Raw genomic sequence first — 25,276 nt, forward strand, 5'->3', positions numbered from 1 at the left:
TTTCTTTAGCCAGTGAGACTTTGCAGAACAGGTTCCAAAAGAAAAGCAGGAGGCAGCGGAGGAGTAAGAAGTAATTATTGGTAAGAGTCAAAACAAATGACACTCCACCTGTGAGACGCGACGACGAGCACCCCATTTGTCTGCGGAAGCCACAGGGATGCACAGACCGCCTCCCGCCAACCGTCTGCCTTTTCCCCCAACTGCCCACCCTAGTCACGGTCACGTGATGAGGGAGCGGCGCGCGCCGGCCATGGCGCTGATTGGCCGGCGGCGGGAGCGCGGGGTTTGATGGGAAGGAGTTGGCCGGGCCCATATCCCTGTCACTGGCTGGTGCTGTCCGCTCTGGAGGCGGACTGCGCGGTGGTGGCCGAAACTGGCAGAGGTGGACGCCAGCGCCGGGCTTTGCCCGTTTCTACCTGAAGGTAGAGGGTTCAAAATGAGGGTCATTGGGAAGGTTCGGCAGAAGGGAGGCGCGCTGAGCTTTTCCCTGGGAAATACGCTGCCGATTATCTCGCTTGCCTCTCCCAGGCGTCTCCGCCTTATGCCGAGTGGCCTACCAGTTCGGCGGCGGCGGCTAGTCGAGCTCCTGCCCGGCTGCGCGCTGACCCCGTCTTACCGCCTGATCCCCTTGGTTTCCCAGTGCAATGGCTGGGATGGCTCTGGAGTGTTGGAGACCTCTTTTTGTCTCCGGAGGGGAGTTGGTTCCCCAGCCTTTTTTCAGAGATTCGAGGCGGGGGTGGTGGCGCGGTGACTGGGTTGAGCGGAGCACCATCCCTTTGGCCCACCTCCCTGTCCGAGCGAAGGGTCAGATGGTCCTACAGTAAGCCATCGCTTTGCGTGGGTTCTACCCTTGTCATCTTTTGCTGAGTTGTGCAGAGGCGCCGCAAGTGGGAGAGATCGGGAGGGACCGAAAACTGTCAGTGTCATACTGCTCGGCCCAGGCTTGTGGGCGTGGATTATGTGCTGCTTAGAGAAGCCTCTCTTCTGCCGTTGTACTTATTTGAGAGATGGTGGGGTGAAGGGAAGGGCGAGATTGCGTGGGTGTCATAGGCCTGGCAGAAGAAGAGCAAATCTAAACCGCATCAATAGTTTTAATTCTTGAATATTGTGTATGGGGATTAAGAGAAAGTTGGGATTGGTGCTCTCAGTTTTGCTGATGGTGCCCTCGCTGTACTAAGTAAAATCTATGACTCACTGAATTTTCCATGTTCCGTTTTTCCCAGTAGGCTTCTGGTTTGTGGTGCCCATTGTCGCCTGTTTTCTCCTTTCTCTGTGGCCTGGGTGTCACTGTTGACAAAACTGTCACCACACAAAATTCAACAGCAGTTTGTGTGGTTGTGAGTAAGCTTCGTTTCAGGGATATGTTCAAACTGGCAAGGAATGCTTATTTCTTGTCCTCAACAGCCCCCGTAGTTTAGTTTTAGGAGAATCAAGTTGATTTTGAACACATTTTTAAACGAGTGATGCATTTACAATTAGAATTTCAGTTTTTCTGTCATCTACTGGGTTGAGCCCAATACTGTTAAAAACCTTGGTGTTCATATAGTATTAACTTGAAAGAATATAAGGAAGAAATGGCTTACAACAGGTATGATTTGTTATAGAAATCTTTCCAATCAAATAGTCATTTTTTGAGTAGTATTTAGAATGACTATTGACTTACCGTGAAGACTAGAACTTAATCATTAAATAATAAAAGTACACTTTTAGAAGTGTACTTCTTTTCAGTAATTTCATTTTTAAGCAATAAATGTGGTGGTTTGGGATATTTCAGAATTGTCCTTTCAGTTAGGATATTTGGAAGTTAAGAGTTCTAGAACAAACCCTTTTAACCTCAAGTTGAATAGTCCAGTGTGGTATAGAGGTTTCTATTGATGATGACTGAATAGTTTTTACTTAAGTTTGAAACTTGATAAAACTAAACTTCCTTTGCTGTTAAAGGCCCTATAGGGTTATTTTAATGGAAGAGTTGTTAGAGTATTTTGCTTTATTTTTTATATTGGAGGAAACGAGAGCAATACAATTTCAGTTTAAAATGCAAACTTATTTTGTTTTCCAATTTTAAAATTATGAAACAGTTTCTTTATAAGAGGGTAGAAAGAAATGTGTTCCATATGGGAAGTACTGCTGTACTACATGTGTTTTCTGGTAATAGTAGTAATAAGTTCTATAGTTTATTATACACTTCATTATTTGTTGAACACTGTGCCAAATAATGTATGATTTCATTTAACTCATACAACAATTATGTGAAGTGTATTTTCACGGCTAAACAAATGCTGAACTGAGGCTTAGAGAGTTTAGTTTATCCAAGATCACATATCTAGTGTGTGGTTGAGTCATATTTTGAATCCAGACCTTTTTATTCCGTTATTTCAGTATGACTTGAAGTAAGCTGAAAATTTAAGAATAACATGTCCCAAGATTTTAAATTCTGACACCTAAACCTGAGTGTGAATAGCAGTTAGTAGAAAGCATTCGAAATAATATGGTGGGCATTGTTATTTATTGAAAAACACATTAGATGCACCCAGCTCTTATGGTCATGTCAGTTCCCATTATATCAAAGTGGAAGGAGACTCTTTGTACATGTTCATAGAAGAGTTCTTAGAATAGGCCAGTTGAGATTGAACCATCTGTCCACTCAAGGGCAAGCAAATCGATTTATGCTTCAGAAAAAAATGCTAGTAGTTTGATTCTCATGTATTTTCCCTGTGTTGAAAGGAAGCAGAGGTGGACTGGAGAAAGGCAACACCCACAGCAGTAAAAAAAACAATTTGTGTTGAGAAATTAGGATGTGTCAGACACTGTTGTAAATCCTTTAGAATGCTTTTTAACATTTGAGAGGATTCTTATCTGTCATTGTTTTGCAGATGAAGATAATGGTAACTGAGAGGTTACGTACTTTATTTGCCCAAGGTTTCATAGTAATGTTAATGTTTCATTAATACCAAAACAATTCTCAAGCAAATAATTGATGTGAAAGTTGGTATTAATTGTAGTATTATGCATATATTTCATATGACATGTATTTTAAAAGTGATATGCAGTGAACAAGTAGAAGTAGTACTTGAAGACTTCTCGTACCAGTTCTGCCCCTACCTGGAGGTACATGATTTTGGCACATCATTTAGCTTCTCTTCTGTGTAGACTTAAGCATTCAAATTTAATCAAATAAAGGAATTGGGCTACATGATACACTGTACCAACCCTGGATCTTGTGTTTATAACTTTCCACTGCAGTAAGCCCGTTTACCAGATGTTTGAGAATGTCTGAGGTGCTTTTACGTACAAAAGTTCAGTGTAATCTACAGAAAGATTTTATTTCTGATTTTGAGTTATTGGAAATAACTTGTTTATTTTTTTGGCCTTTTTTATTGAACTATAGATGATTTACAATATCATATAAATTGCAGGTATGTAACTTAGTGATTTACAATTTTTAAAGATTATTCTCGATTTATAGTTATAAAATGTTGGCTATATTCCCTTGCTGTACAATATATCCTTGTAACTTATTTGTTTTATACATAGTAGTTTGTACTTCTTAATCCCCTACCCCTAACTTGTTGCTTTTTAAAAAATCAAAACTAAAATACTGTGTCTGGGTCTTCTATTAGTACTTACTGTCTTTGGGAACTTAGTAAATTATTTCACTTCTGTAGCCTCAGTTTCCTCATTTGTAAAACAGATTGATAATAGTATCTAAATGACAAAATTTATGAAAAACATTTGTTTTAGGGCTTGCTAGAAGATTGAGTACTAAGCATTTAAATATTATTGTCATTACTTTCAAATGTTAAAAAATCTAATTTATGGTAGCTATAAACTTGGAGGCACATCACTGTTTCAAACCAGAATGTGTAGGTCAGTTGTATACAAATCACTGTCCTATACACCATGCATACCTGGGATAATGTATACTTTGAAAGTATACAAGTTAAGTGGTTCATCTGAATCTTCCCTCCCCAGTCACGGGTGTCTTGGTGATTTTTAGCATATATGGTTTTAAGGTCTGTTTAATGTCTTAGCTTAGAAATTTTTACTTTTATTCATTAAAGTTCCTGCGTTTCCTACAACCACATTTTAGAAGTTTGAATACTGAGTTACTATTGAAAGATTAATAATAATATTTAGATTGCAACTTAAATGTGACTTTATAGCATTGATTACATTTATAAATTGCAGAAATTTTTAGGATAGATGATAGATATTTCTGTCCATAAAAGTTACTTTGTATGTTTTATAATTAGATTTTTTGTTACTTCTGTAACCAAGAAAGTTCAAGGTAGGCATGCCTTATGCTAATTCCAACCTAAAAATAGTATTTCAGAGTGTATGTACTTACTTGGTACTGGCATTATTTTGTGATTATATTTATGGGTTTAAAAAAATGTAAGAATTATGGCCTAACTTTTTTGCGTGGAAATGAAGCAGTTTTATATTGGTAGTATATAACTGTAACCTTGTAAAAATATGTGAGTTTGAAAATATAATTTAACTATTTGAATTTAAAAGAATTAAAAATTATATAATTATTGACTGGTAAATTGATTTAGGTTATAATATTGCTGATACATTTTTTAAATGTATGGTAATATTTAATATAGCTTCCCTTGTGGCTTAGTGGTAAAGAATACCAGCAATTCAAGAGACTGCCTGCAACACAGGAGATGCCAGTTTGATCCCTGGGTTGGGAAGATCCTCTGGAGAAGGAAATGGCAACCTACTCCAGTATTCTTGCCTGAAGAATCGCATACATTTGAGAGTCATAGAAAAACAACCAAAAAATGGGGATAGGAGATACAACTGCCTGACATGACACTTTAGCTAACTTGAGGGACTCAAACAGAGTTTCAGAGAGAAATGCTTATTTGGGTGTTGACTGGTTGTGGACAGACCAGAAGTCTGAAGATAGAGTTCCTTTGGGTAATGTTTCTTCTGAGTTATTGGACAAATGACTTGATTTCTTTCTACTTAATTTTCTTATCTGTAAAATGGTAGTAATGAAGATTATCCTGTGAAAAGTGGTAATACTATTAACTTTAATGTACAGAAAAGAAAATTATGGTTCAGAAACATTAAATGATATGCTCATTGTCACAGGTAGCCTTGTAACCCTTATTTTCTTACTCAGAATCCAGTTGACTTTCTATTATTGTAAAGTGATGTTATTTCTGAACATTGTAGAGCACCCCTAACTCCAAATAACTAGTTTAGTTGGGAGACAGCCAAATGATAGAAATGGCTGTATTTAAGAATGTAGAATAAAAGTATAGCAGAACTTTTCTTGTAAGAACAACATAGAGGACCTACTTTAAGGAACAGAAAATTGCAAAGTGGTATAAATATACACTTTTAAAATGCCTTGCTACTTAAAAAGTCCTTCCAGCATTATTTTCACTTTTAAATATGTTCTGCCTTGAAAGAAAGATTTTTTAAAAGGTGGACTATCTGCAAGTCTATCTGAATTAAAATCTCACATAAGTGAAATCCAAGGAAATTAATATTTTATAGTATTTTATTTATTTTATAGTATTGCAACATTTAAATTTTATAGTGAGTATGCTGTATATTTAACTTAAACTTTAAAAATAATTTCTTTATTTCTAGCTGTGAATTCCTTTGGACAACTGATGATATTTATTATTGTGCCCAGTTTCTACAAATGAAAAATGGGTGGATTATTTTCTCGATGGAGGGTAAGTTAGTTTTCTTTACAACAGTTCCTAGTCAGATGTAAAAGTGTCCCATAAAGTTATTTGTAATGATCTCCTTTGTGGTGTAAACTTGAGTAGTAGTTTAATATTATCCCTAACTATTTAATTTTTTTTTTCCTTCTTGTGAATTTGTTTTTTATTTGGATTTTAATGGTTATACTTGCTTTATAGGTGTCTCATGTCTCTGTTTAACAGGATTATTTCACTTTGACTTACGAATTATTTTTATTTCTCTCTTTATACCTTCACGTACAAATGATTATCTTTTATTGTTTTCATAGCACCTAAATTTCAGTCTTACTTGAAAGATAGTTGAAATTATTCTATGCAGTATTTAATGTTTTTATAGGTTGTATCTTTTTGCTTAAAGCTTATCACAAATATTTACTGAAGTGATACTAGATGTACTTTTAGAAATTAATAAGTTAAACACAATTAAAAGTAGAGTTTTATTTTATTGGCTAAGTCTTTAAATTTAGGGTTATAAAATATATTGGTAACTGCTCTTCTTTAATATAAGAGAAGGTAATGTAGTCTAGGACAAACTGCTTATTTTTTTTACTCCTTTTTACCATAGTAATGGAATCTAGCAGTACTTGATATACAGTTTAGTTTTTGAACTATTGCTGGAACTGCTTTGCTTTGGATTGATGTTTTATTGATACTGTCCACCCCGCTCCCCTTTAAAATCTGATAATTGAATTTATCTGTTCTTCCTTTATCTTTCTTGTTAGGTTGAACCATATGAAATTACCAGTCTTCAACAGTTCTGACTCCATAAACAGCAATTTCATATGGTTTAATCTAATATTAACAATTCCTGTGGGTGCTACAATGAATTGATTATCATTACCCTCTTAGATGGTTGAGTATATAATTAGTAATTATTTTTTCACGTGTTATGTGAGCCATTTTGGCTGATTTTTATTCTAGGTGATATAAAAAATGTCTCTGAAAAACAAACTCTGTTGTAATGAAGTATTCTTAGATGCCCTTTAAAAATCTGATCTACAGAAAAGTACTTTAGGAGTTCAGAATGAAGGTAGCTTATTGATTTTTGACCCCCAGCATCCTAAGTGAACTTATAGCAATAGTAGATCAGAACATCTTTAGTTTTGAATTTTTAAATAGAATTTATAGTTATAATAATTTAATATAATTAGAATTAATAATTTATAATAATAATAGAATTCTTTTGAATAATCATATCTAAGAAAATTTTCCTTAAAGGAAAATTTAAACAAATTATCTCTCAATAATTTCTAAGTGTGTTTTATTGGGGTTAACGAGAGTAAAAATTGAGCTACAGAGTTGAAAGTACTTTTGGGCCTAAAAATAAGTTAAATAGGAGCATCTTATTTCTTATTGCTTTAGTCTTGTGTAATTTTGTTTATACTTATAATTTTTATTTAAATCTAAATCTCATTTGTAAATAAACAGAAATACATATTGCTTGATAATATTGAAAAAACTTAGTTTTGGATTAAAATGTTCTTTTATGATTAAAAAAGTCAAAGTGTTTCCAAGTTAGTGATAACAAGTTGTAATGCTGTCTCCTATTTCTGTTTATATAACAGACGAAACCTTCAACTGTAGAGGTTCTGGAAAATATAGATAAGGTATGTTCTTTGGCTCTGGGGTGTTATCTAAATATTATTTTAGTATATATTACTTTGGAGACTAGATCTGGTATGGGAATTTAGAGGTGATATACAGTAAGCCTGAGAACTTTCATGTTAAAGTCCAAAGTCTTATCAGTGACGTAAGAACTCTGTGTCAAGTAATAGTGTAAATCAATGTTACACCATCATAGATAAGTAGATTATAAAATAGTCTGAAACTGTTTATATCAGCTTGCAAACTTCACAGCTTTTTACAGTTTCTATCATAAAAAATACTTATTCCTTGGGAATATTGAGAATGATGAATAGATTGAGGGAATCTAGTATGGATCACTGTTTCAATTTTTATTAATCCTTTTTATAGTCACTTTTTTTTTGGCCTTATACAAAGAGAGTTACTACTTGTTTGTTTTAACAAATACTGATTATTGATGCCAATTTTATACCTCTGAGCTTTGCTAGTTTGATAGGTTATCAAATATTATTTTTAAATATCTTGCATAAAAAGATTTGTCAAATCATTATAGGCATTTTAATATATTTTAAACTTCATTTTTAATTGTCTTTTCATATTATGTTCTGTTTCAAATATCAAGGTATTATATTTTATTGAATTTTAAGGGTTGTTTCTCTGTAACTTCTCTATCATGTTAAATTTTTTTTAAACAGTTTACTTTATGAATTTTTCTCTTCACAGGAAATTCAAGCATTGGAAGAATTTAGGGAAAAAAATCAGAGATTACAAAAATTATGGGTTGGAAGATTAATTCTGTACTCTTCAGTCCTCTATCTATTTACATGTTTAATTGTATACTTATGGTATCTTCCGGATGAACTTACAGCAAGACTTGCCATGACACTCCCATTTTTTGCTTTCCCGTTAATGTAAGTAAAATATTCTTTTTGTTGACTTTTCTTCTTTCTGACTAGATAGTTTTAATATAGTCAGTTTCTTTTTATTATGAAATATAGTACTGTTGCAGATTGAATAAATTTCCTTTTTTTTGCAGTTTGAAAACTATTTCTTTAAAAAAGTAGAACAGTTGTTCTAAACTTTTATTTACAGTCCAGTGTACTTGAGGAATATGACCCAGTGACATTTGTAATAATGGTTCTATATGGTAATCTTTTTGTGAGTCTCTAATAGATGGTCATGCTCCCTAAGAGTATTGGGCATGGAGTGGGCATTTTTGATTGTGGGTAATGGTAAGTGAGGGAACGCTTATAAAACAAAAAGAACAATTGCTCCAGTGATTCCGAATGTATTCCATTCTCCTACTGTTCCCCTCTTTTTAGTAACTGCTATAAAGCAATTGACCCTTATTATAGAAATATTTTGTAATATAGTACTTTACAGGAGATGAGTCATGGTTGAAAATTTTGACAGAAAGTTGAGTGAAAATTTTGTTCAGTCAGCAAATGTTTATAGGTACCAATTGTGTAGATGTTGGATTATTGTGGTGTATGGTACACAAAAGCACTAAACCTTTGTCCATAGATCTTAGACTGCATACATTAACTTAAGTATAATGAGTATTATGAGAATGTCAAATGGTCTGGGAGCATTTGACAGGATCCCTAACACAGTCTGGAGTGGAGGTGGGGGTCAGAGAGGTGGAGGTGGGGGTCAGTCCTTTGTTTTCTTTATTACTGCTGCCACAAATTTAGTGATTTAAAGTAATACCATTTATTATATCACAGAAGTAAGTCAGAAGTCCAGGTAGTTTGGACTTTTTGCTTAGGGTCTTACAGGTTTAAATCAGTTATCAGCTGGCCTGGAGTCTCTGGTGGGAAGAGTCTGCTTCTAGGCCCAAACGAGGTGTTGGCTGACTTCTGTTCTCTCTCTCTGATTTCCTATTTTGCCCTTGATTGGGAGAAACTTCTGCTTAAGGGCTTAGCTGATTATATTAGATCCACCAGGATAATCCAGGTTAATCTGCCTATCTTAAAATCAATTGAGTAATAATTATATCTGCAAAGCCCCTTCATCAGTTCAGTTCAGTTCAGTTCAGTCCAGTTCAGTTGCTCAGTCGTGTCCGACTCCTTGCGACCCCATGAATCGCAGCACGCCAGGCCTCCCTGTCCATCACCAACTCCCAGAGTTCACTCAGACTCATGTCCATCAAGTCAGTGATGACATCCAGCCATTGCATCCTCTTTCGTCCCCTTCTCCTCCTGCCTCCATTCCCTCCCATCATCAGAGTCTTTTCCAGTGAGTCAACTCTTCGCATGAGGTGGCCAAAGGACTGGAGTTTCAGCTTTAGCATCATTCCTTCCAAAGAAATCCCAGGGCTGATCTCCTTCAGAATGGACTGGTTGGGTCTCCTTGCAGTCCAAGGGACTGGACTCTCAAGAGTCTTCTCCAACACCACAGTTCAAAAGCATCAATTCTTCGGTGCTCAGCCTTCTTCACAGTCCAACTCTCACATCCATACATGACCACAGGAAAAACCATAGCCTTGACTAGATGGACCTTTGTTGACAAAGTAATGTCTCTGCTTTTGAATATGCTATCTAGGTTGGTCATAACTTTCCTTCCAAGGAGTAAGTGTCTTTTAATTTCATGGCTGCAGTCACCATCTGCAGTGATTTTGGAGCCCAGAAAAATAAAGTCTGACACTGTTTCCACTGTTTCCCCATCTATTTCCCATGAAGTGATGGGACCGGATGCCATGATCTTAGTTTTCTGAATGTTGAGCTTTAAGCCAGCTTTTTCACTCTCCTCTTTCACTTTCATCAAGAGGCTTTTTAGTTCCTCTTCACTTTCTGCCATAAGGGTGGTGTCATCTGCATATCTGAGGTTATTGATATTTCTCCTGGCAATCTTGATTCCAGCTTGTGCTTCTTCCAGCCCAGCGTTTCTCATGATGTACTCTGCATGTAAGTTAAATAAGCAGGGTGACAATATACAGCCTTGACGTACTCCTTTTCCTATTTGGAACCAGTCTGTTGTTCCATGTCCAGTTCTAACTGTTGCTTCCTGACCTGCATACAGATTTCTCAGGAGGCAGGTCAGGTGGTCTATCCCTTCATAGCAGTACCTAGATAACTGTTTGTATAACCAGAGAATGGAAATCTTGGGGAGAAAGGGGGGGTATCTTGGAATTCTGCCTACCACAGCCTTCCTGAGGAAGTGATGTTTGAATTTGAGATCTGAAGGTTGAATATGTGTAGCAAGGGTGGTGTGATACGGTAGGTAGTGTAGTAGGCAGAAGGAATGGCATGTGTGAAGACGCCAAGGGAAGATAAGAGCATGTAGGTTTAAAGAAGTGAAAGAAAGCCAAAGACTGGATTATGGAGAAAAATCTAGATAGTTAGGCGAAGGATATTTCTTGTGGGCCTTATAGTCCATGATAAGGATTTTAGCTTTTAATCTAAGAATAGTGGGCAGCCACTGAAGACTTTGAAGAAGTATGACATGATTGTATTGTTATCTTGAAAATACCACTGAGGCTACAGCATGGAGAGTAAATTAGAAGGGAGTAAGAAGGAAGGAATGATGCTAAAGCTGAAACTCCAGTACTTTGGCCACCTCATGCGAAGAGTTGACTCATTGGAAAAGACTCTGATGCTGGAAGGGATTGGGGGCAGGAGGAAAAGGGGACGACAGAGGATGAGATGGCTGGATGGCATCACCGACTCGATGGACATGAGTTTGAGTGAACTCCGGGAGTTTGTGATGGACAGGGAGGCCTGGCGTGCTGCGATTCATGGGGTCGCAAAGAGTCGGACACGACTGAGCGACTGAACTGAACTAAACTGAAGAATGAATCTGGAGCAGCAAGATAAAAGGTTATTGTAGCTGTCCAAGAGAGAAATAGTGGTAATTTGCACTTGAATGGTGGCAGCAGCATTGAAGAGGAACAGATGGTCTGAATGAAGTGGATGGGTTGAAGAGATTTAGGAGGTAGAACTGAAGTAATATGGAGAGGTTCTTCGTGATTGGTTGGATATGGGGTTGGGGGGGGTGAATTGCATCAAGGATGAAATTGAAGTTCATAGCTTGGGAAATTTGGTTAATGGTAGTGTCGTTTATCTGAATAAGCAACAACATGAGGGGGAGCAGGTAGTTGGTCCACTGAGACCGAAATACTTGTGTTCTATCCAGATAGAGCTGCCAAGTAGGATGGTTAAGTATGACTATGAAGTTCAAGAGAGAAATTTGAATAGAAGGTACAAATTTAGGATTTGGAAGTATATAAATATTAGTCAAAGCCATCATTTGTCTATTCAGTAAATATTGAGTACCTGCAGTGTATTAGGTTTGGAGCTAGCCCCCAGCAATAAGATCTTTGTCGTCATGGAGCTTGCATTCTGTTGGGGTTGGACAGACAAAAAATGAGAGACAAGTAAACAAACAAAGTTAATTTAGAGAAAGATAAGTGCAATGAAGGAAATAAACAGGTGATGTGATAGAGAGGAGTAGGATACTTCAGGATGGTCCAGAAGGCCTCTTTTGAGGACCTGGTATTTGAAGTGAGAACTAAAGTATGAGAGAGAACCAGTATGGAAACAGTTGGAGTATATGGAAGATTATTTATATATACAATGTAGAATAGCATGTATACTCACAGAGAGATATAGGGAAGGATTATCCTCAAAATAATAATGGTAATTTTCTCTAGGCTTTGGAATTTTAAATAGTCATTTCTTTCCATTTGCTTTTTTGGTGTTATTGAATTTTTAATATCAATGTATTCTTCAAATTAAAAACACAATTCCAAGAAGATCTTTCCAAAAGAAAATGCACAGGCTGTGAAGTATGAGAGAATATTACTTAGGTGAGGATCAAAAACATAGGTATATCTGGAATGTGTGAGGAGAGGATGAGCAATGGAGAGGAAGAGCAATACAAAGTGAGCTTGCACAATCTGGGTCATGGAGATCACAGAGAGGAGTCTGAATTTCATTTTGGGTGAAATGGTAACTGTGTAAAGGTTTTAGTAGAAAATGGCATGATGATCTCTAAGTTAAGATCATATGTGCTGTCGTAGGGAGATGGATTAAGAGGAGGACAAGAGTAGAAACCAGATCAGCTCAGAGGCTGTTATAGAAGTTTAATTTAAAAATGAAGGTGGATTGGACTTTCCAGTGACAGTAGAGATGAACAAATGATTTGGAAATATTTTGAAAGTGAAACTGAGACAACTTGATGGGAAGAAATGGAAGGTAAGGGAAAAGGAGGAATCAGGGTGATAACAAGTTTTTTTGCTTTGACATTGGTGGGTAGGATCTTTTTCTTTGGGACTTCTATAGAAAACATTTTTTGTTTAGTCTTTAGGAACTCCTGGAGCTGATACAATTTTAACTTTGTGTGTAGGTTAAAGAGCCAAAAATGGAGTGCATGCATATTACAAAATAATTGTTTCTGCCATTTAAAAGTTTTTTCTTCTCTTTTGAAATATGTTGGAATGCTTCTTAACCCCACATGTAGTCACAGATTTCATAATGCTGAGCTTCTTTCCCTTGTTTCCTTCCTGTTTTTTTCCCTTTAAATGAAGAAAGAAAAATTTAGAAAGCAAGTAAGTGGAAATATCAGTTGATTTAAGTGTCTTTATATACTTAAACTCCATTTGACATCCATTTCCATATAAAAATTGATTTTCTGATTATAAAAGATTTTTTATCTAGTTGTAAAAGAATGCCTGGCAGGGAACTCTACTGTGTTAATTCCAGTGCCTATCCATAGATTGTCATCAGCTATTTTGACTCAGAAGACTTTTTTTTTTTTCAAATAAATCATACATTGTTTTTAAAAGTAAAAAATACTTAGTTTCTTTAAAAATGTTTGTTATTTCTTCCATTTGATCTTTCCACTCTTTGAGTATGAAATTTTGTTATCCTTACTGTGTCCTTTTGCTTGTTCTGCATCAGCTACATCTAGTATTTCTTGGCATGTTACACTTCAGAGCTATTTCTCACTCTCTCATTCACATCTGTGACCTGGTTCTCTGCTGCAGTTTCTATTTCAGTGTGCTCGTCACTTTTGGAAGCATAGCCCAGTTATCCAACAAAGAATAGAATTGTCCTTCTGATTGATGACAGTCAAAAAAGCATGAAATAAAATACAGCAACCTGAGAGTGAATGTGGTAAATAGAAAGAAGATTCACCACAGGACATTTTGTTTTGAGTGTAATGTGAGCTATTGCCCAAGCTTACCCCTGGACTTTTTTCCTTTGGAAACTTCTTTTTTTTTTTTTTTTTTTGAGGTTTTTTTCCTTTGGAAACTTTTTTTTTTGAGGTCTTAACCAGGTTTTGCTTAAAGAAATGGAGGCAGAGGAAGCAATAAAATGCATTGCTTCACTCTCATCACTGTCTACATTGATTTTAAAGTTTAGACATCTACCTAATAACTACAAGAAGTGACTGCTGCCTCTGCATTCCAAGTTTCCCAAATGCTTTTACTGGCAGAGAAGTTATAGATTTTGGACTGAGCATATATTGCCTAATCATAACTATTCCCAAATTATCTTTTATTATAGAATATTTTATTATGTCTTCTTTTTAGGATGTAATATGGAGGAACTTGGTGAGATTCCAATCTATTGTTTTTCTGCTTTTCAGATATGATAATATATTTATATTTCTCTGATCTCTTTAACTGTTACTAAAACTGAGATTAAGGTGAACTGATTTCATAGGAATTATTAAGACTGCGTGCTCCATAGTGAGGGAAGGTTTGGGTTACAGTTAAATTTTTATATTCTACATTTTGCTGGCTGATACATGCATTACCTTGGGAGCTGGCTCATTTTTTGAGTGAACAACTGTAAAGTTCATCTCTATCCTTAACTAGCTCTTTGAGCAACCTTATAAATTTTAATTTCTGGATACCTTATTCTTACAAGTTATACCTTTCTAGAAATTCCATTCAAAAGATCATTTCAGAGACCAATTAGCATAAAATGTTGACTTCCCCATAGGATTTAACCATGTTTTTTTTCCCTGTATGTGTGTTTTCCTCTTAAAATGAATTTATAAGGGGGAGAATTTAAGCAAAGTAACTGAGGAAGGTGGTTTAGTGCTGTTTGCTATGTTTTCTTAGTTTTCTGCTTGAAAGCTGTTTGAAGATAGAGCTTTGATCTTATACTGATACAATTTTTATGCCTCTTTCCCACTTTATCTTCTCCCAACAGCATGTGATATATATTTCCTCAATTCATCTAGATAGCTAACAGGCATAATTTGTAGCCTTTTGAGGAAAGTTTAAAGTTTGTTTCATGGACTCTAATTATAAAGTATCGAGTATAATAAAGTTCAGTTCAGTTCAGTCGCTCAGTCCTGTCCGACTATTTGTGACCCCATGGACTGCAGTACACCAGGCCTCCCAGTCTATCACAAACTCCCAGAGCTTACTCAAACTCACGTCCATCGAGTTGGTGATGCCATCCAGCCGTCTCATCCTCTGTTGTCCCCTTCTCCTCCTGCCCTCAATCTTTCCCAGCATCAGGGTCTTTTCCAGTGAATCAGTTCTTTGCATCAGGTGGCCAAAGTATTGGAGTTTCAGCTTCAGCATCAGTCTTTCCAATGAATATTCAGGACTGATTTCCTTTAGGATGGACTGGTTGGATCTCCTTGCAGTGAAAGGGACTCCCAAGTTTTCTCCAACACCGCAGTTCAAAAGCATCAATTCTTCGGCACTCAGCTTTCTTTATAGTCCAACTCTTACATCCATATATGACTACTGGAAAAACCATAGCTTTGACTAGACGGACCTTTGTTGGTAAAGTAATGTCTCTGCTTTTTAATATGCTGTCTAGGTTGGCCATAGCTTTTCTTCCAAGGAGCAAGCGTCTTTTAATTTCATGGCTGTAGTCACCATCAACAGTGATTTTGGAACCCCCAGAAATAAAGTCTGTCAGTGTTTCCATTGTTTCCCCATCTATTTCCCATGAAGTGATGGGACCAGATGCCACGATCGTAGTTTTCTGAATGTTGAGTTTTAAGCCAACTTTTTCACTCGCCTCTTTCACTTTCATCAAGAGGCTCTTTAGTTCTTTGCTTTCTGCCATAAGGGTGGTGTCATCTGCATATCTGAGGTTATTGATATTTCTCCCAGCAATCTTTATTTCAGCTTGTGCTTCATCCAGTCCAGCATTTCTCATGATGTACTCTGCATAGAAGTTAAATAAGCAGGGTGACCATATACAGCATTGATGTACTCCTTTCCCGATTTGAAACCAGTCTGTTCCATATCCAGCTCTAACTATTGCTTCTTGACCTGCATACAGATTTCTCAGAGGGCAGGTCAGGTGGTCCGGTATTCCCATCTCTTTAAGAATTTTCCACAGTTTGTTATGATCCACACAGTCAAAGGCTTTGGCATAGTCAATATAATAAAGTATCTCTCATCAACTATAGTTGTAAAGGAGAAGGTATCTGAACACCTCTTGATATTTACTCAAGAGACTACTTAGTTTTTGTAGGTAAGAAAATAATTTTGCAAGCATCCCTTTTATAATATTGATAGCTATTAAAACATAGATATTCACTTGATATAATTTTGTATTTAAAGAATTATGTACTGAGACATAATTAAGAGACAAATCCTATTCTTGGATAGGGAGATGCAGTATTGTAACGAGATTGGTTCTCCCTAAATTAATCTAAAAATGTGTAATCACAATAAAAATACTAATGATATTTTAAAAATCTTGGTACACTTATTCCATAATTTTTAATGGAAAAATAAGCAAGTAAAAATGTCTTGAAAAATCTAGAAAAGGAGCAGAGGTCTACCAGGCTTCAGATGTATTATAAAATTTCATTAAGTAAAAGTTTGGTCTAAATAGAGACACAGACCAAAGGAAGAGAGACACAAGAATCCAGAAATAAATCTCCAAAGGAATTTTTATTGCATATGGTTTTTATACATGATAAAGATAACATTTCAACTCATTGGGGGAAAATGGTATTGAGTTATATCTCCCTTTCCATTATAAAATAAAATTAAAAAAATAAAGCTTGTATATATATATATGGAATTTAGAAAGATGGTAACAATGACCTTATATAGCTAAGCTAAGTCACTTCAGTCGTGTCCGACTCTGTGCGACCCCATAGACGGCAGCCCACCAGGCTCCCCCGTCCCTGGGATTCTCCAGGCAAGAACACTGGAGTGGGTTGCCATTTCCTTCTCCAGTGCATGAAAGTGAAAAGTGAAAATGAAGTCGCTCAGTCATGTCCGACTCCTAGCGACCCCATGGACTGTGGCCTACCAGGCTCCTCTGTCCATGGGATTTTCCAGGCAAGAGTACTGGAGTGGGGTGCCATTGCCTTCTCCGATGACCCTATATATGAGACAGCAAGAGACACAGATATAAAGAACAGACTTTTGGACTCTGTGGGAGAAGTCAAGGGTGGGATGATTTGAGAGAATAGCATTGAAATATGTATTTTACCATATGTGAAATAGATGACCAGTCCAAGTTCGATGCATGAAGCAGGGCACTCAAAGCCAGTGCACTGGGACAACCCAGAGGGATGGAATGGGGAGGGAGGGGGGAGGGGGCTTTGGGACTGGGGGATACATGTACACCCATGGCTGATTCATGTCAATGTATGGCAAAAATCACCACAATATTGTAATTAGTCTCCAATTAGTTAATTAAAAAAATAATTCTACTCAACATTGTTTAATAAAAAAATTATTTTCTTAAAAAAATAAAGCTTGTTCATTATACCAAAATAAATTATTTTTGTTTGTCTGAATGTGAAAATAACTCTTGCTAAACCCTTTGATGATTAAATAAACTGACAAAATAGTCAACATAGTTATAAATACTGAGACCTGTATTTTTTCACTTTTAGCTTTATATATTGCTAAGTCTCATCTTAAAACATTTCAGTAAATTGGATGGGTTTTGTGCAGTTGTTAGAAAGAAAGCACTTAAATTTGGCAAAAAGGACCAAATAAGTAAAAACTCCTTTGTATATGATTATTGCTAAAAAATCATCAGAGATTTATGGAATGTTAATCCTTCAGTAAAAATGAGGAAGGTTTATGTTGTTTGAGTTTTAGACATTCTGCTGCATTTTAACTTTTATCATTTTTAACTTTAGTACAGTAAAAACACTTACTATGAAGGATTTAAAATGTTTACTGAATCTAAGGTGTAATTCTGTTTTATTGAAACTCCAATTTTTCATGTTAGAGCACCTTTATAAATTTACAGTGCAAGTCACTGATAATATTCAACAGAAATTCATGCTGACTTACTTTTCAAATAATATTAGATTCATTCAGAAAGGAACAACAAAAATAATTTAATGAATATGAGTTAAGGGATTTTAGTATGTCTTAGTATTACTATCTTAGAATTGATTGTATATATGAACTTAACTGATTTTCTGTACTAGTTTTGTATTCAGCCATAATAATTGTCTTATTGTTTCTTTTTAAAATTTTACTTTTTGACCCTTTTTATTTTGTATTAGGGTGTAGCCGACTAACAATATTGTGATAGTTTCAGGTGAACAGTTTCTAATAAATTATTTTAGTTGATTCTTTGAGAGTTTATAAGTATGCAATCTTACTGTTTGTAAATAGCAATAATTTTACCACCTCCTTTTAGATTTTTTGACTCTTTTCAGATTTCCCCCCCCTCTTTTCTAATTGTGTTGGCTAATTGTGTTGGCTAAACACTGTGTTGCAGGACAGTGTTAACTTACAGAGAAGATAGTTGTCATCCTTGACTTGTTCTTTGGGAATGCTTCTAATTTCCCCATTGGGCATTATTCTGACTTTTGGTTTGAGACATATATTTTATGTTAAGGAATTTTCTAGCTTTCTGTATTTTGTTTAGCTTTTTTAAAGAAAGATTATTGAATTTTGTTAAATGCTATTTCATCATCTATGGAGATAGCCAGATAATTTTTCATCTTACACCTCTTTATATGATAGATCATATTAAATATTGAATTCAAATGCTAAAATGTTGATTTCTAGGAAAATTTCTACTTTCTTAGTTGCAGTCATTTTGTAAAAAATTAGAAAGTTTTTTTTCATTTTAAATGGTCTGTAACAGTTTAAATAGTACTGGCAGTATTTGTCCTTTACAGGTTTAGTAGTATTCCATTTGAAATCTTTTGGGCTTCGTGTTTTTTTAATAGCGGCTAGCTCTTAACAACTTTTAAAATTCAATAGTAGTTAATTTTTTAGGCTTTCTCTTCCAAGGTTACTTTTGTTAATCATTCTGCAGTTTTAAAATATATTTGCAGTGTTGTAATAGTAGTAATCACTGTCTCTAATTGATTTTTAAAATCTTCCTTGTAGCTATGATTGCTGCTTCCTTATTGTTTCTTATTTTGTATATTTGTAATTCTTTTTTGATTGAATTGTTTTTATTAGCTGTTTTATTCCAAAGAGCCAGCTTAAAAAAATGACTTTATTAATTATTTTTTCATGCTTAGGTTTACTTTATTCTTGTTACTCAAAATTAATGCTTTAATATATTTATTTTTATTCTTATTTCTTAACACAATACACGGTGCATATATTTGAGGCCATGATATTTTCTGACTGTTTGAGTTTTATCAAAACCACAGGACTTAATATGTAGTGATGTGTATTTACTTTGGTTATTTTAAGACATCATTGCATTTTTTTTTAAGTTTTTGTAATTTAAGGGTTATTTCTAGATGGCAGGGTGTATTTGTATGTTTGGTTTTTTGGCTTAGTTATTATTGCTAGTTTTTTTTTAACAATAATAAAAGATATTTATCAGTTTTCACAATCAATAGTTGAAAAATAAAAGATAGTCATAGTTGCAAGCTGTAATGGGAACATGATTAATCTAACAGTATAAAATAATTACATACAATTTGGAAGATCAAGCAGAGTGATGTAAGTGAAAGTGCATACATGCACATGTTTTCATCCACCCAGCCAGTCTTTGTCTTTGGGTTGATACATATAATCCATTTACAATTAAGGTAATTATTGATCTGTATGATCCTGTTACCATTTTCTTAATTGTTTTGGATTTATTTTCTGTAGGTCTTTTCCTTCTCTTGTGTTTCCTGCCTAGAGAAGTTCCTTTAGCATTTGTTGTAAAGCTGGTTTGGTGATGCTGTCTGGAAAGCTTTTGATTTCTCCATCAAATCTAAAGGAGACTCTTGCTGGGTAGAGTATTCTTGGTTGTAGGTTCTTCCCTTTCATTGCTTTAAATATGTTGTGCCATTCCCTTCTGGCTTGTTTCTGTTGAGAAATCAGCTGATAGCCTGATGGGAGTTCCCTTGTATGTTATTTGTCATTTCCCCCTTGTTGTTTTTAATATTTTATCTTTGTCTTTAACTTTTGTCAGTTTGATTATTATATGCCTTAATGTGTTCCTCCTTGGGTTTATTTACCCTGCCTGAACTCTGTTTCCTTGGTTGACTATTTCGTTTCACATGTTAGGGAAGTTTTCAGCTATTATGTCTTTGAATATTTTCTCAGGTCCTTTTTTTTTCTTCTCTTTCTGGGATCCCTATAATGTGAATGTTGATGTGTTTAATGTTGTCCCCTGGGACTTCACTGGTTGCTCAGCTGGTAAAGAATCTGCCTGCAATGCGGGAGAGCTGGGTTCGATCCCTGGGTTGGGAAGATCCCCTGGAAGAAGGCAAAGGCTACCCACTCCAGTATTTTGGCCTAGAGAATTCCATGGACTGTATAGTCCATGGAGTCACAAAGAGTTGGACACAGCTGAGCGACTTTCACTTTCAGAGATCTCTTAGGCTGTCTTCTTTTCCTTTCATTCTTTTTTCTATATTGTGTTCTGCAACAGTAATTTCCACCATTCTGTCCTCCAGGTCATTTATCTGTTCTTCTGCTTCAGTTATTCTGCTGTTGATTCCTTGCAACCCACTCCAGTATTCTTGCCTGGAAAATCCCGTGGATGGAGAAGCCTGGCAGGCTACAGTCCATGGGATTGCAAAGAGTCAGACACTACTGAGCGACTTCACTTCTCTTCAATATACTATTCATCTCTGTTTGTTTGCTCTTTAGTTCTTGTAGGTCTTTGGTAAACATTTATTGCATCTTCTCCATTGTTTTCCCAAGCTCCTGGATAATTTTCACTGTCATTATTCTGAATTCTTTTTCTGGAAGGTTGCCTATCTCTACTTCATTTAATTGTTTTTCTGGGGTTTTGTCCTTTCTTTTAGGAGATAACTTTCTGCTTTTTCATCATGGTTAATTTTCTATAATATGGTTTTTGTTTTAGCTGCTGTGGAACTGTGCTTCTTCCTTCTGCCCTCTGATGGATGAGGCTAAGAGGCTTATGTTAGCTTCCTGATGGGAGGGACTGGCAATGGGAAAAACTGGGTCTTGCTCTGGTGGGCAGGACCTTGCTCAGTAAAGCTTTAATCAAATTATCTGCTGATGAGTGGGGTTGCACTCCCTCCCTGGTAGTTGTTTGGCCTGAGGCGACCCAGCCCTGGTGTCTAGAGAACTTATGCCAAGAAGGACCTTCCTGGCCTGCTGCTGCCAGTGTCCCTGTGGTGAGTCCCTGCCGACCCAGGCCTCCACAGGAGACCCTTCAGCACGAGCAGGTAGTTCAGTCTCCTGTGGGATTACTGCTCCTTTCCTCTGGGTCTTGGTACATGCAGAATTTTGTTTGTGCTTTTCAAGACTGGAGTCTCTCTTTCTCCCAGTCCAATAGAAGTCCTATAATCAAATCCCACTGGCCTTTAAGGCCACATTTCTTGGGGATTCCCAGTCCCTTTGTCAGATCCCCAGGCTGTGCAGCCTGACATGGGGTTCAGAACCTTCACAACAGAGGGAAAGGTTCTTTGGTATTACAGTTCCCTAGTCCGTGGGTCACCCACCCAGTGGGTGTGGGGTTTGGTTTCATTGATGGTGCCGCTCCGCTCCCACTGTCTTGCTGTGGCTTCTTCGTCTTTGGACGTGGGGTATCTGTTTTTTTTGGTGAGTTCCAGTGTCCTCCTGTTGATGGTTGTTCAACAGTTAGTTGCTGTTTTGGTGCTTTTGCAGGAGGAGATGAGCACACCTGCTTCTACTCTGCCATTTTGAACCAAGACCCTATTTCTGGTTTTAATATATTTCTTTCAGAGAATGTTATTTAATAATATTTCTACTTCTTTGATCTTATTGAGACTTTTTGGTGGCATGCTGTTTGGTTACTTGCTGTGTTTCATGAATACCTGAATATAGTGTTTTTTTCCCACGTACACAGAGTTTGATAGTATCAGTGAAAATGACCTTGCTATGTTATATAGGTCTTCTGTATCCTAGTAACAATGTACTTTTACTTCTCGCTATATTTCCTTTAGTTTTCCTTTATGAGTGTTGATGCTTTTCTATTTGATGAGTAGATATTCCTAAACTGAAAGCACATCCTTTAAAAAATACTTTTTACTTTGAAATAATCACAGATTCATAGAAAATTGGAAAAAACAGATATACAAGCATGTCCTATTTCTCCTTCACCTTGCTTCCCCAGTGGTTACATCTTGCATGACTATAGTTAAATAACACAGCTGGATATCGTTATTGGTTCAATTCATAGAGCCTATTCAGATTTCACTAGTTTTGCATATGCTCATTTGTGTGTATGTATTTTATATTTGTTTAGTTTTATCATATGTGTAGCTTCATATAACTTCCCCACAATTTAGATCCAGAATTGTGCCGAGTTCCTTTTTGCTTCCCTTTTATAGTCATACCAGCTCTCTTCCACCTGCCCCATTCCTAACCCCTGCCACCCCAATCTGTTTTCCATCTCTGTAATTTTATTTCAAGAATATTATAAAATGGGATCACATACTATATAACCTTTTGGAATTGGCTTTTTAAACTCCGCATATTCTTGAGATCCATCCAAAATGTTATATTCTTGTGATCCATTCAAAATGTTAAGTATAACAATAATTCCTTTTTATTGCTGAGTAGTATTTCATGGCATTAATGTAGCATAGTTTGTTAGTCATATTCTTGTTGAAGGACATTTGGATGTTTTCCAGTTTTTGGCTCTCACAAATGAGGCTTCCATGAATGTATGTGTACAGGTTTTTGTCTGAATGTAAGTTTTCATTTCTCTGGTGTATATACCTGAGTGTAATGTCAGAGCCACATGTAAATACATGTTTACTTTTATAAGAAATTGCTGAACTTTTTTTCAGAGTGTGTGTGTATTCAGTCGCTCAGTTGTGTCTGACTCTTTGCGACCCCATAGACTGTAGCCTGCCAGGTTCCTCTGTCCATGGAATTCTTCAGGCAAGGATGCTGAAGTGAATTGCCATTTCCTTCTCCAGGGGATCTTCCCAACCCAGGGACTGAATCTGGGTCTCCTGCATTGCAGGCAGATTCTTTTCCATCTGAGCCAACAGGCTTTTTTTTTTTTTTCAGAGTAGAGGTACCTTTTTACACTCCCACTCTTATGTTTAAGTGATCTAGTTTCTCTGCATCCTTGCCAGCATTTGGTATCATCACTATTTTCTAATTTGATCATTCTGATAGGTGTGTATTGATAGATCACTGTGGTTTTAACTTACATTTCCCTGATGGCTGTGATGTTGAACATATTTTCATGTGTTTATTTTTGATTTGTATCATCTTCTCAGTGAAATTTCTATTCATGTTTGCTGTCTGATTTTCTAATTGAATTATTAGTCTTTTTGCTGTTGAGTTTTGAAAGTTCTTTATGTATTTTAGATAGAAGTTTTTTGTTGGATATATGGTTTTAAAATATTTTTTCCCAGTCTGTAGTTTGTCTTTTCATCCTTATAAATGGTTTTTCACAGAGCCAAATTTATTATTTACAATTTTCCTTTTATGGATTGTGCTTTTGTTATCAAGAACCCCTCTGTAGCAGACTCAGACTTAGGGAACGAGCTTATGTTTGACAGGGGGAAGGACGGGGGAAGGGATACCTAGGGAGTTTGGGATGGACATGTTCACACTGCTATGTTTAAAATGGATAACCAACAAGGACCCACTGTATAGCACATGGAACTCTGCTCAATGTTACGTGGCAGCCTGGATGGTAAGGGTGGATTTTGGGGAGAGTGGATATGTGTATGTGTATGGTGGAGTCCCTTCGCAGTTCACCTGAATGTATCACAACACTGTTAATGGCTATACCTCAATGCAAGATAAAAAGTTAAAAACAAAAAACTCCCCTGTAGCTGTAGGTCTTGAAGATTTTCTTCTTTATTTGCTGTGCTTTTTTCTTTCTAACATTTTACATTTAAGTTTATAATCCATTTTGAGCCTGTTTTTAAATATAAGATGTGAGGTTCCATTGAGATCCTGTCTGTCACTTTCTTTCTTTGCCTGTGGATGCCCAGTTGCTTCAGCTGTATTTGTTGGAAAGGAACTTCATCCTTTTTAATGCTATAAAATAACCTTTTTCTAGTTTGAAGCTTTGTTTGATTGTGGGGGGTAGTCTTGAATTTAATTTTGTCTCATATTATGATCAAACCTTATTTTGTGTGTATTTGCCTACTATATTTTTTGTCCATTGTTTAATTTTCAACCTTCAAAAAACTTAGTTTTAGGTGTCAGTTTACGTTATAGGGTTGGTTTTTATTTTATGATCTAGTCTGAAAGTCTTTTTCTTTTGCTCTGGTGAGCTTAGTTCATTTACATTCATTTAAATGAAAGATGTTGGTCTAAGTTTTGAAACATAATTTTCTATTTTGATTTTGGTTTTTATAACTTACAAACAAAATCTATAGGTAGGTGGTATATTTACTTTACTTTCGTCCAGTTATTTGTAAGAGGTTTATGTGAGAGTATAGAGGCAAGGCTTCCTACATTTTAGGCTATCTATAATTTTCCGTATGATCCAGGGTTTAGTATGTTAGTTTGTTCAGCTTTTATTTGTCTCTGGCTAATAAGGTTAGGCAACTGTATATAAAATTTTTCAAGATACAAAACTTCTCTGCCATGCTGCCATAGAAACAGAATATTCTTTGTAAATAGGGCGTTTATGAGTGATTTCTCTTTAAGCCCTGATTTTTCTGTTTCACCATTGGAACCAAACTGGGGAATTTCTGCCTGTAGCATGTGTATCTTGTTCTCACTGTAATAAACATGAGTTCTAACCTTTACACTTTGAGAAGTTTATCTTCCTGTCTTGTAGTGAGATAAGCAGTTTTCCTTCTCTGCTTTTATTCTTTTGAGCCCCAGCATGATCTCTATTGTTTTGGGGAACCCTTTCACATATTTTGAGAGATGAGTTTTAGCTTATCTTAATTTTATCAGAAAATGAATTTGTGTTTTTGTTTCCCTTCTGTTTGGATGATTTCCAAGAAGAGAAGGGGCAAATGGAGACTATGCCACTATTCTCAAAGTATAGGAGTCAGTAGAAATATCCTTAATATCTTGACAAACAAGTTATTGTATTGTCATAAGTTATGTTTAATTATTGGGAGAGCAACATCTTTATTGGGATAACTAGAACACATATTCCGGAAGTACTTTAGTTCTTTTCCTAAGTTCTATTTTAAAGAATTAGCTATTTAAAAGAATTTCATTTAACTTCTCCTTAAAAAATAGCTAACTGTATTCTAATCTGTCTTTTTAAGTCTTGAAGACTTGACAGTTAGAAATGTGTATTGTTTGATAGCTCCTTTTCTCCACCAGTTGTTCTGATAAAAACCAAAAGAAGAATTTGTTGTCCACAAAGGGGTATTAGTAAGTTTTATTGTGAAGTAAGGGACTGTATTTTCATTCTTACAACTTTTACACTTTGAAAATTACATATACTTTTACAAATATCTACCATTTAAGAAAATTAATAGATTTCCTACAGAGTTTTAGTCTTTATCTCTGCAGTTCCTTCTCCTGTGTCCTGTTTTCTTCCTCTGTACTTTTTTTTTTTCCCCAGTTTGCCACTGTTTCCGTGGGTTTGGCAGTGGGGAAATATTATGGGACTTTTCTACTCTTGTAGAATCTTTGAGGGTTGTGAATTGTATGTTTAACCTTT

General features: G+C 35.9%; 1 protein-coding gene across 3 annotated transcripts in view; it reads left to right on the forward strand.

The window, feature by feature from the left end:
- The first annotated feature begins 263 nt into the window (after window positions 1-263).
- Window positions 264-25,276, forward strand: part of LNPK (lunapark, ER junction formation factor) — a 169,203-nt gene continuing 144,190 nt past the window's right edge. For all 3 annotated transcript variants that reach the window (XM_055572159.1, XM_055572162.1, XM_055572161.1), the window contains exons 1-4: window positions 264-422; window positions 5,614-5,702; window positions 7,298-7,339; window positions 8,040-8,227. In XM_055572159.1, the coding sequence (XP_055428134.1) occupies window positions 5,676-5,702; window positions 7,298-7,339; window positions 8,040-8,227 (257 nt within the window). In that variant the 5' untranslated portion in view covers window positions 264-422; window positions 5,614-5,675. The remainder of the gene's footprint in view (window positions 423-5,613; window positions 5,703-7,297; window positions 7,340-8,039; window positions 8,228-25,276) is intronic.

This window comes from Bubalus kerabau, chromosome 3 (genome assembly GCF_029407905.1).
Source record: "Bubalus kerabau isolate K-KA32 ecotype Philippines breed swamp buffalo chromosome 3, PCC_UOA_SB_1v2, whole genome shotgun sequence".
Lineage (NCBI taxonomy): Eukaryota > Metazoa > Chordata > Mammalia > Artiodactyla > Bovidae > Bubalus > Bubalus kerabau.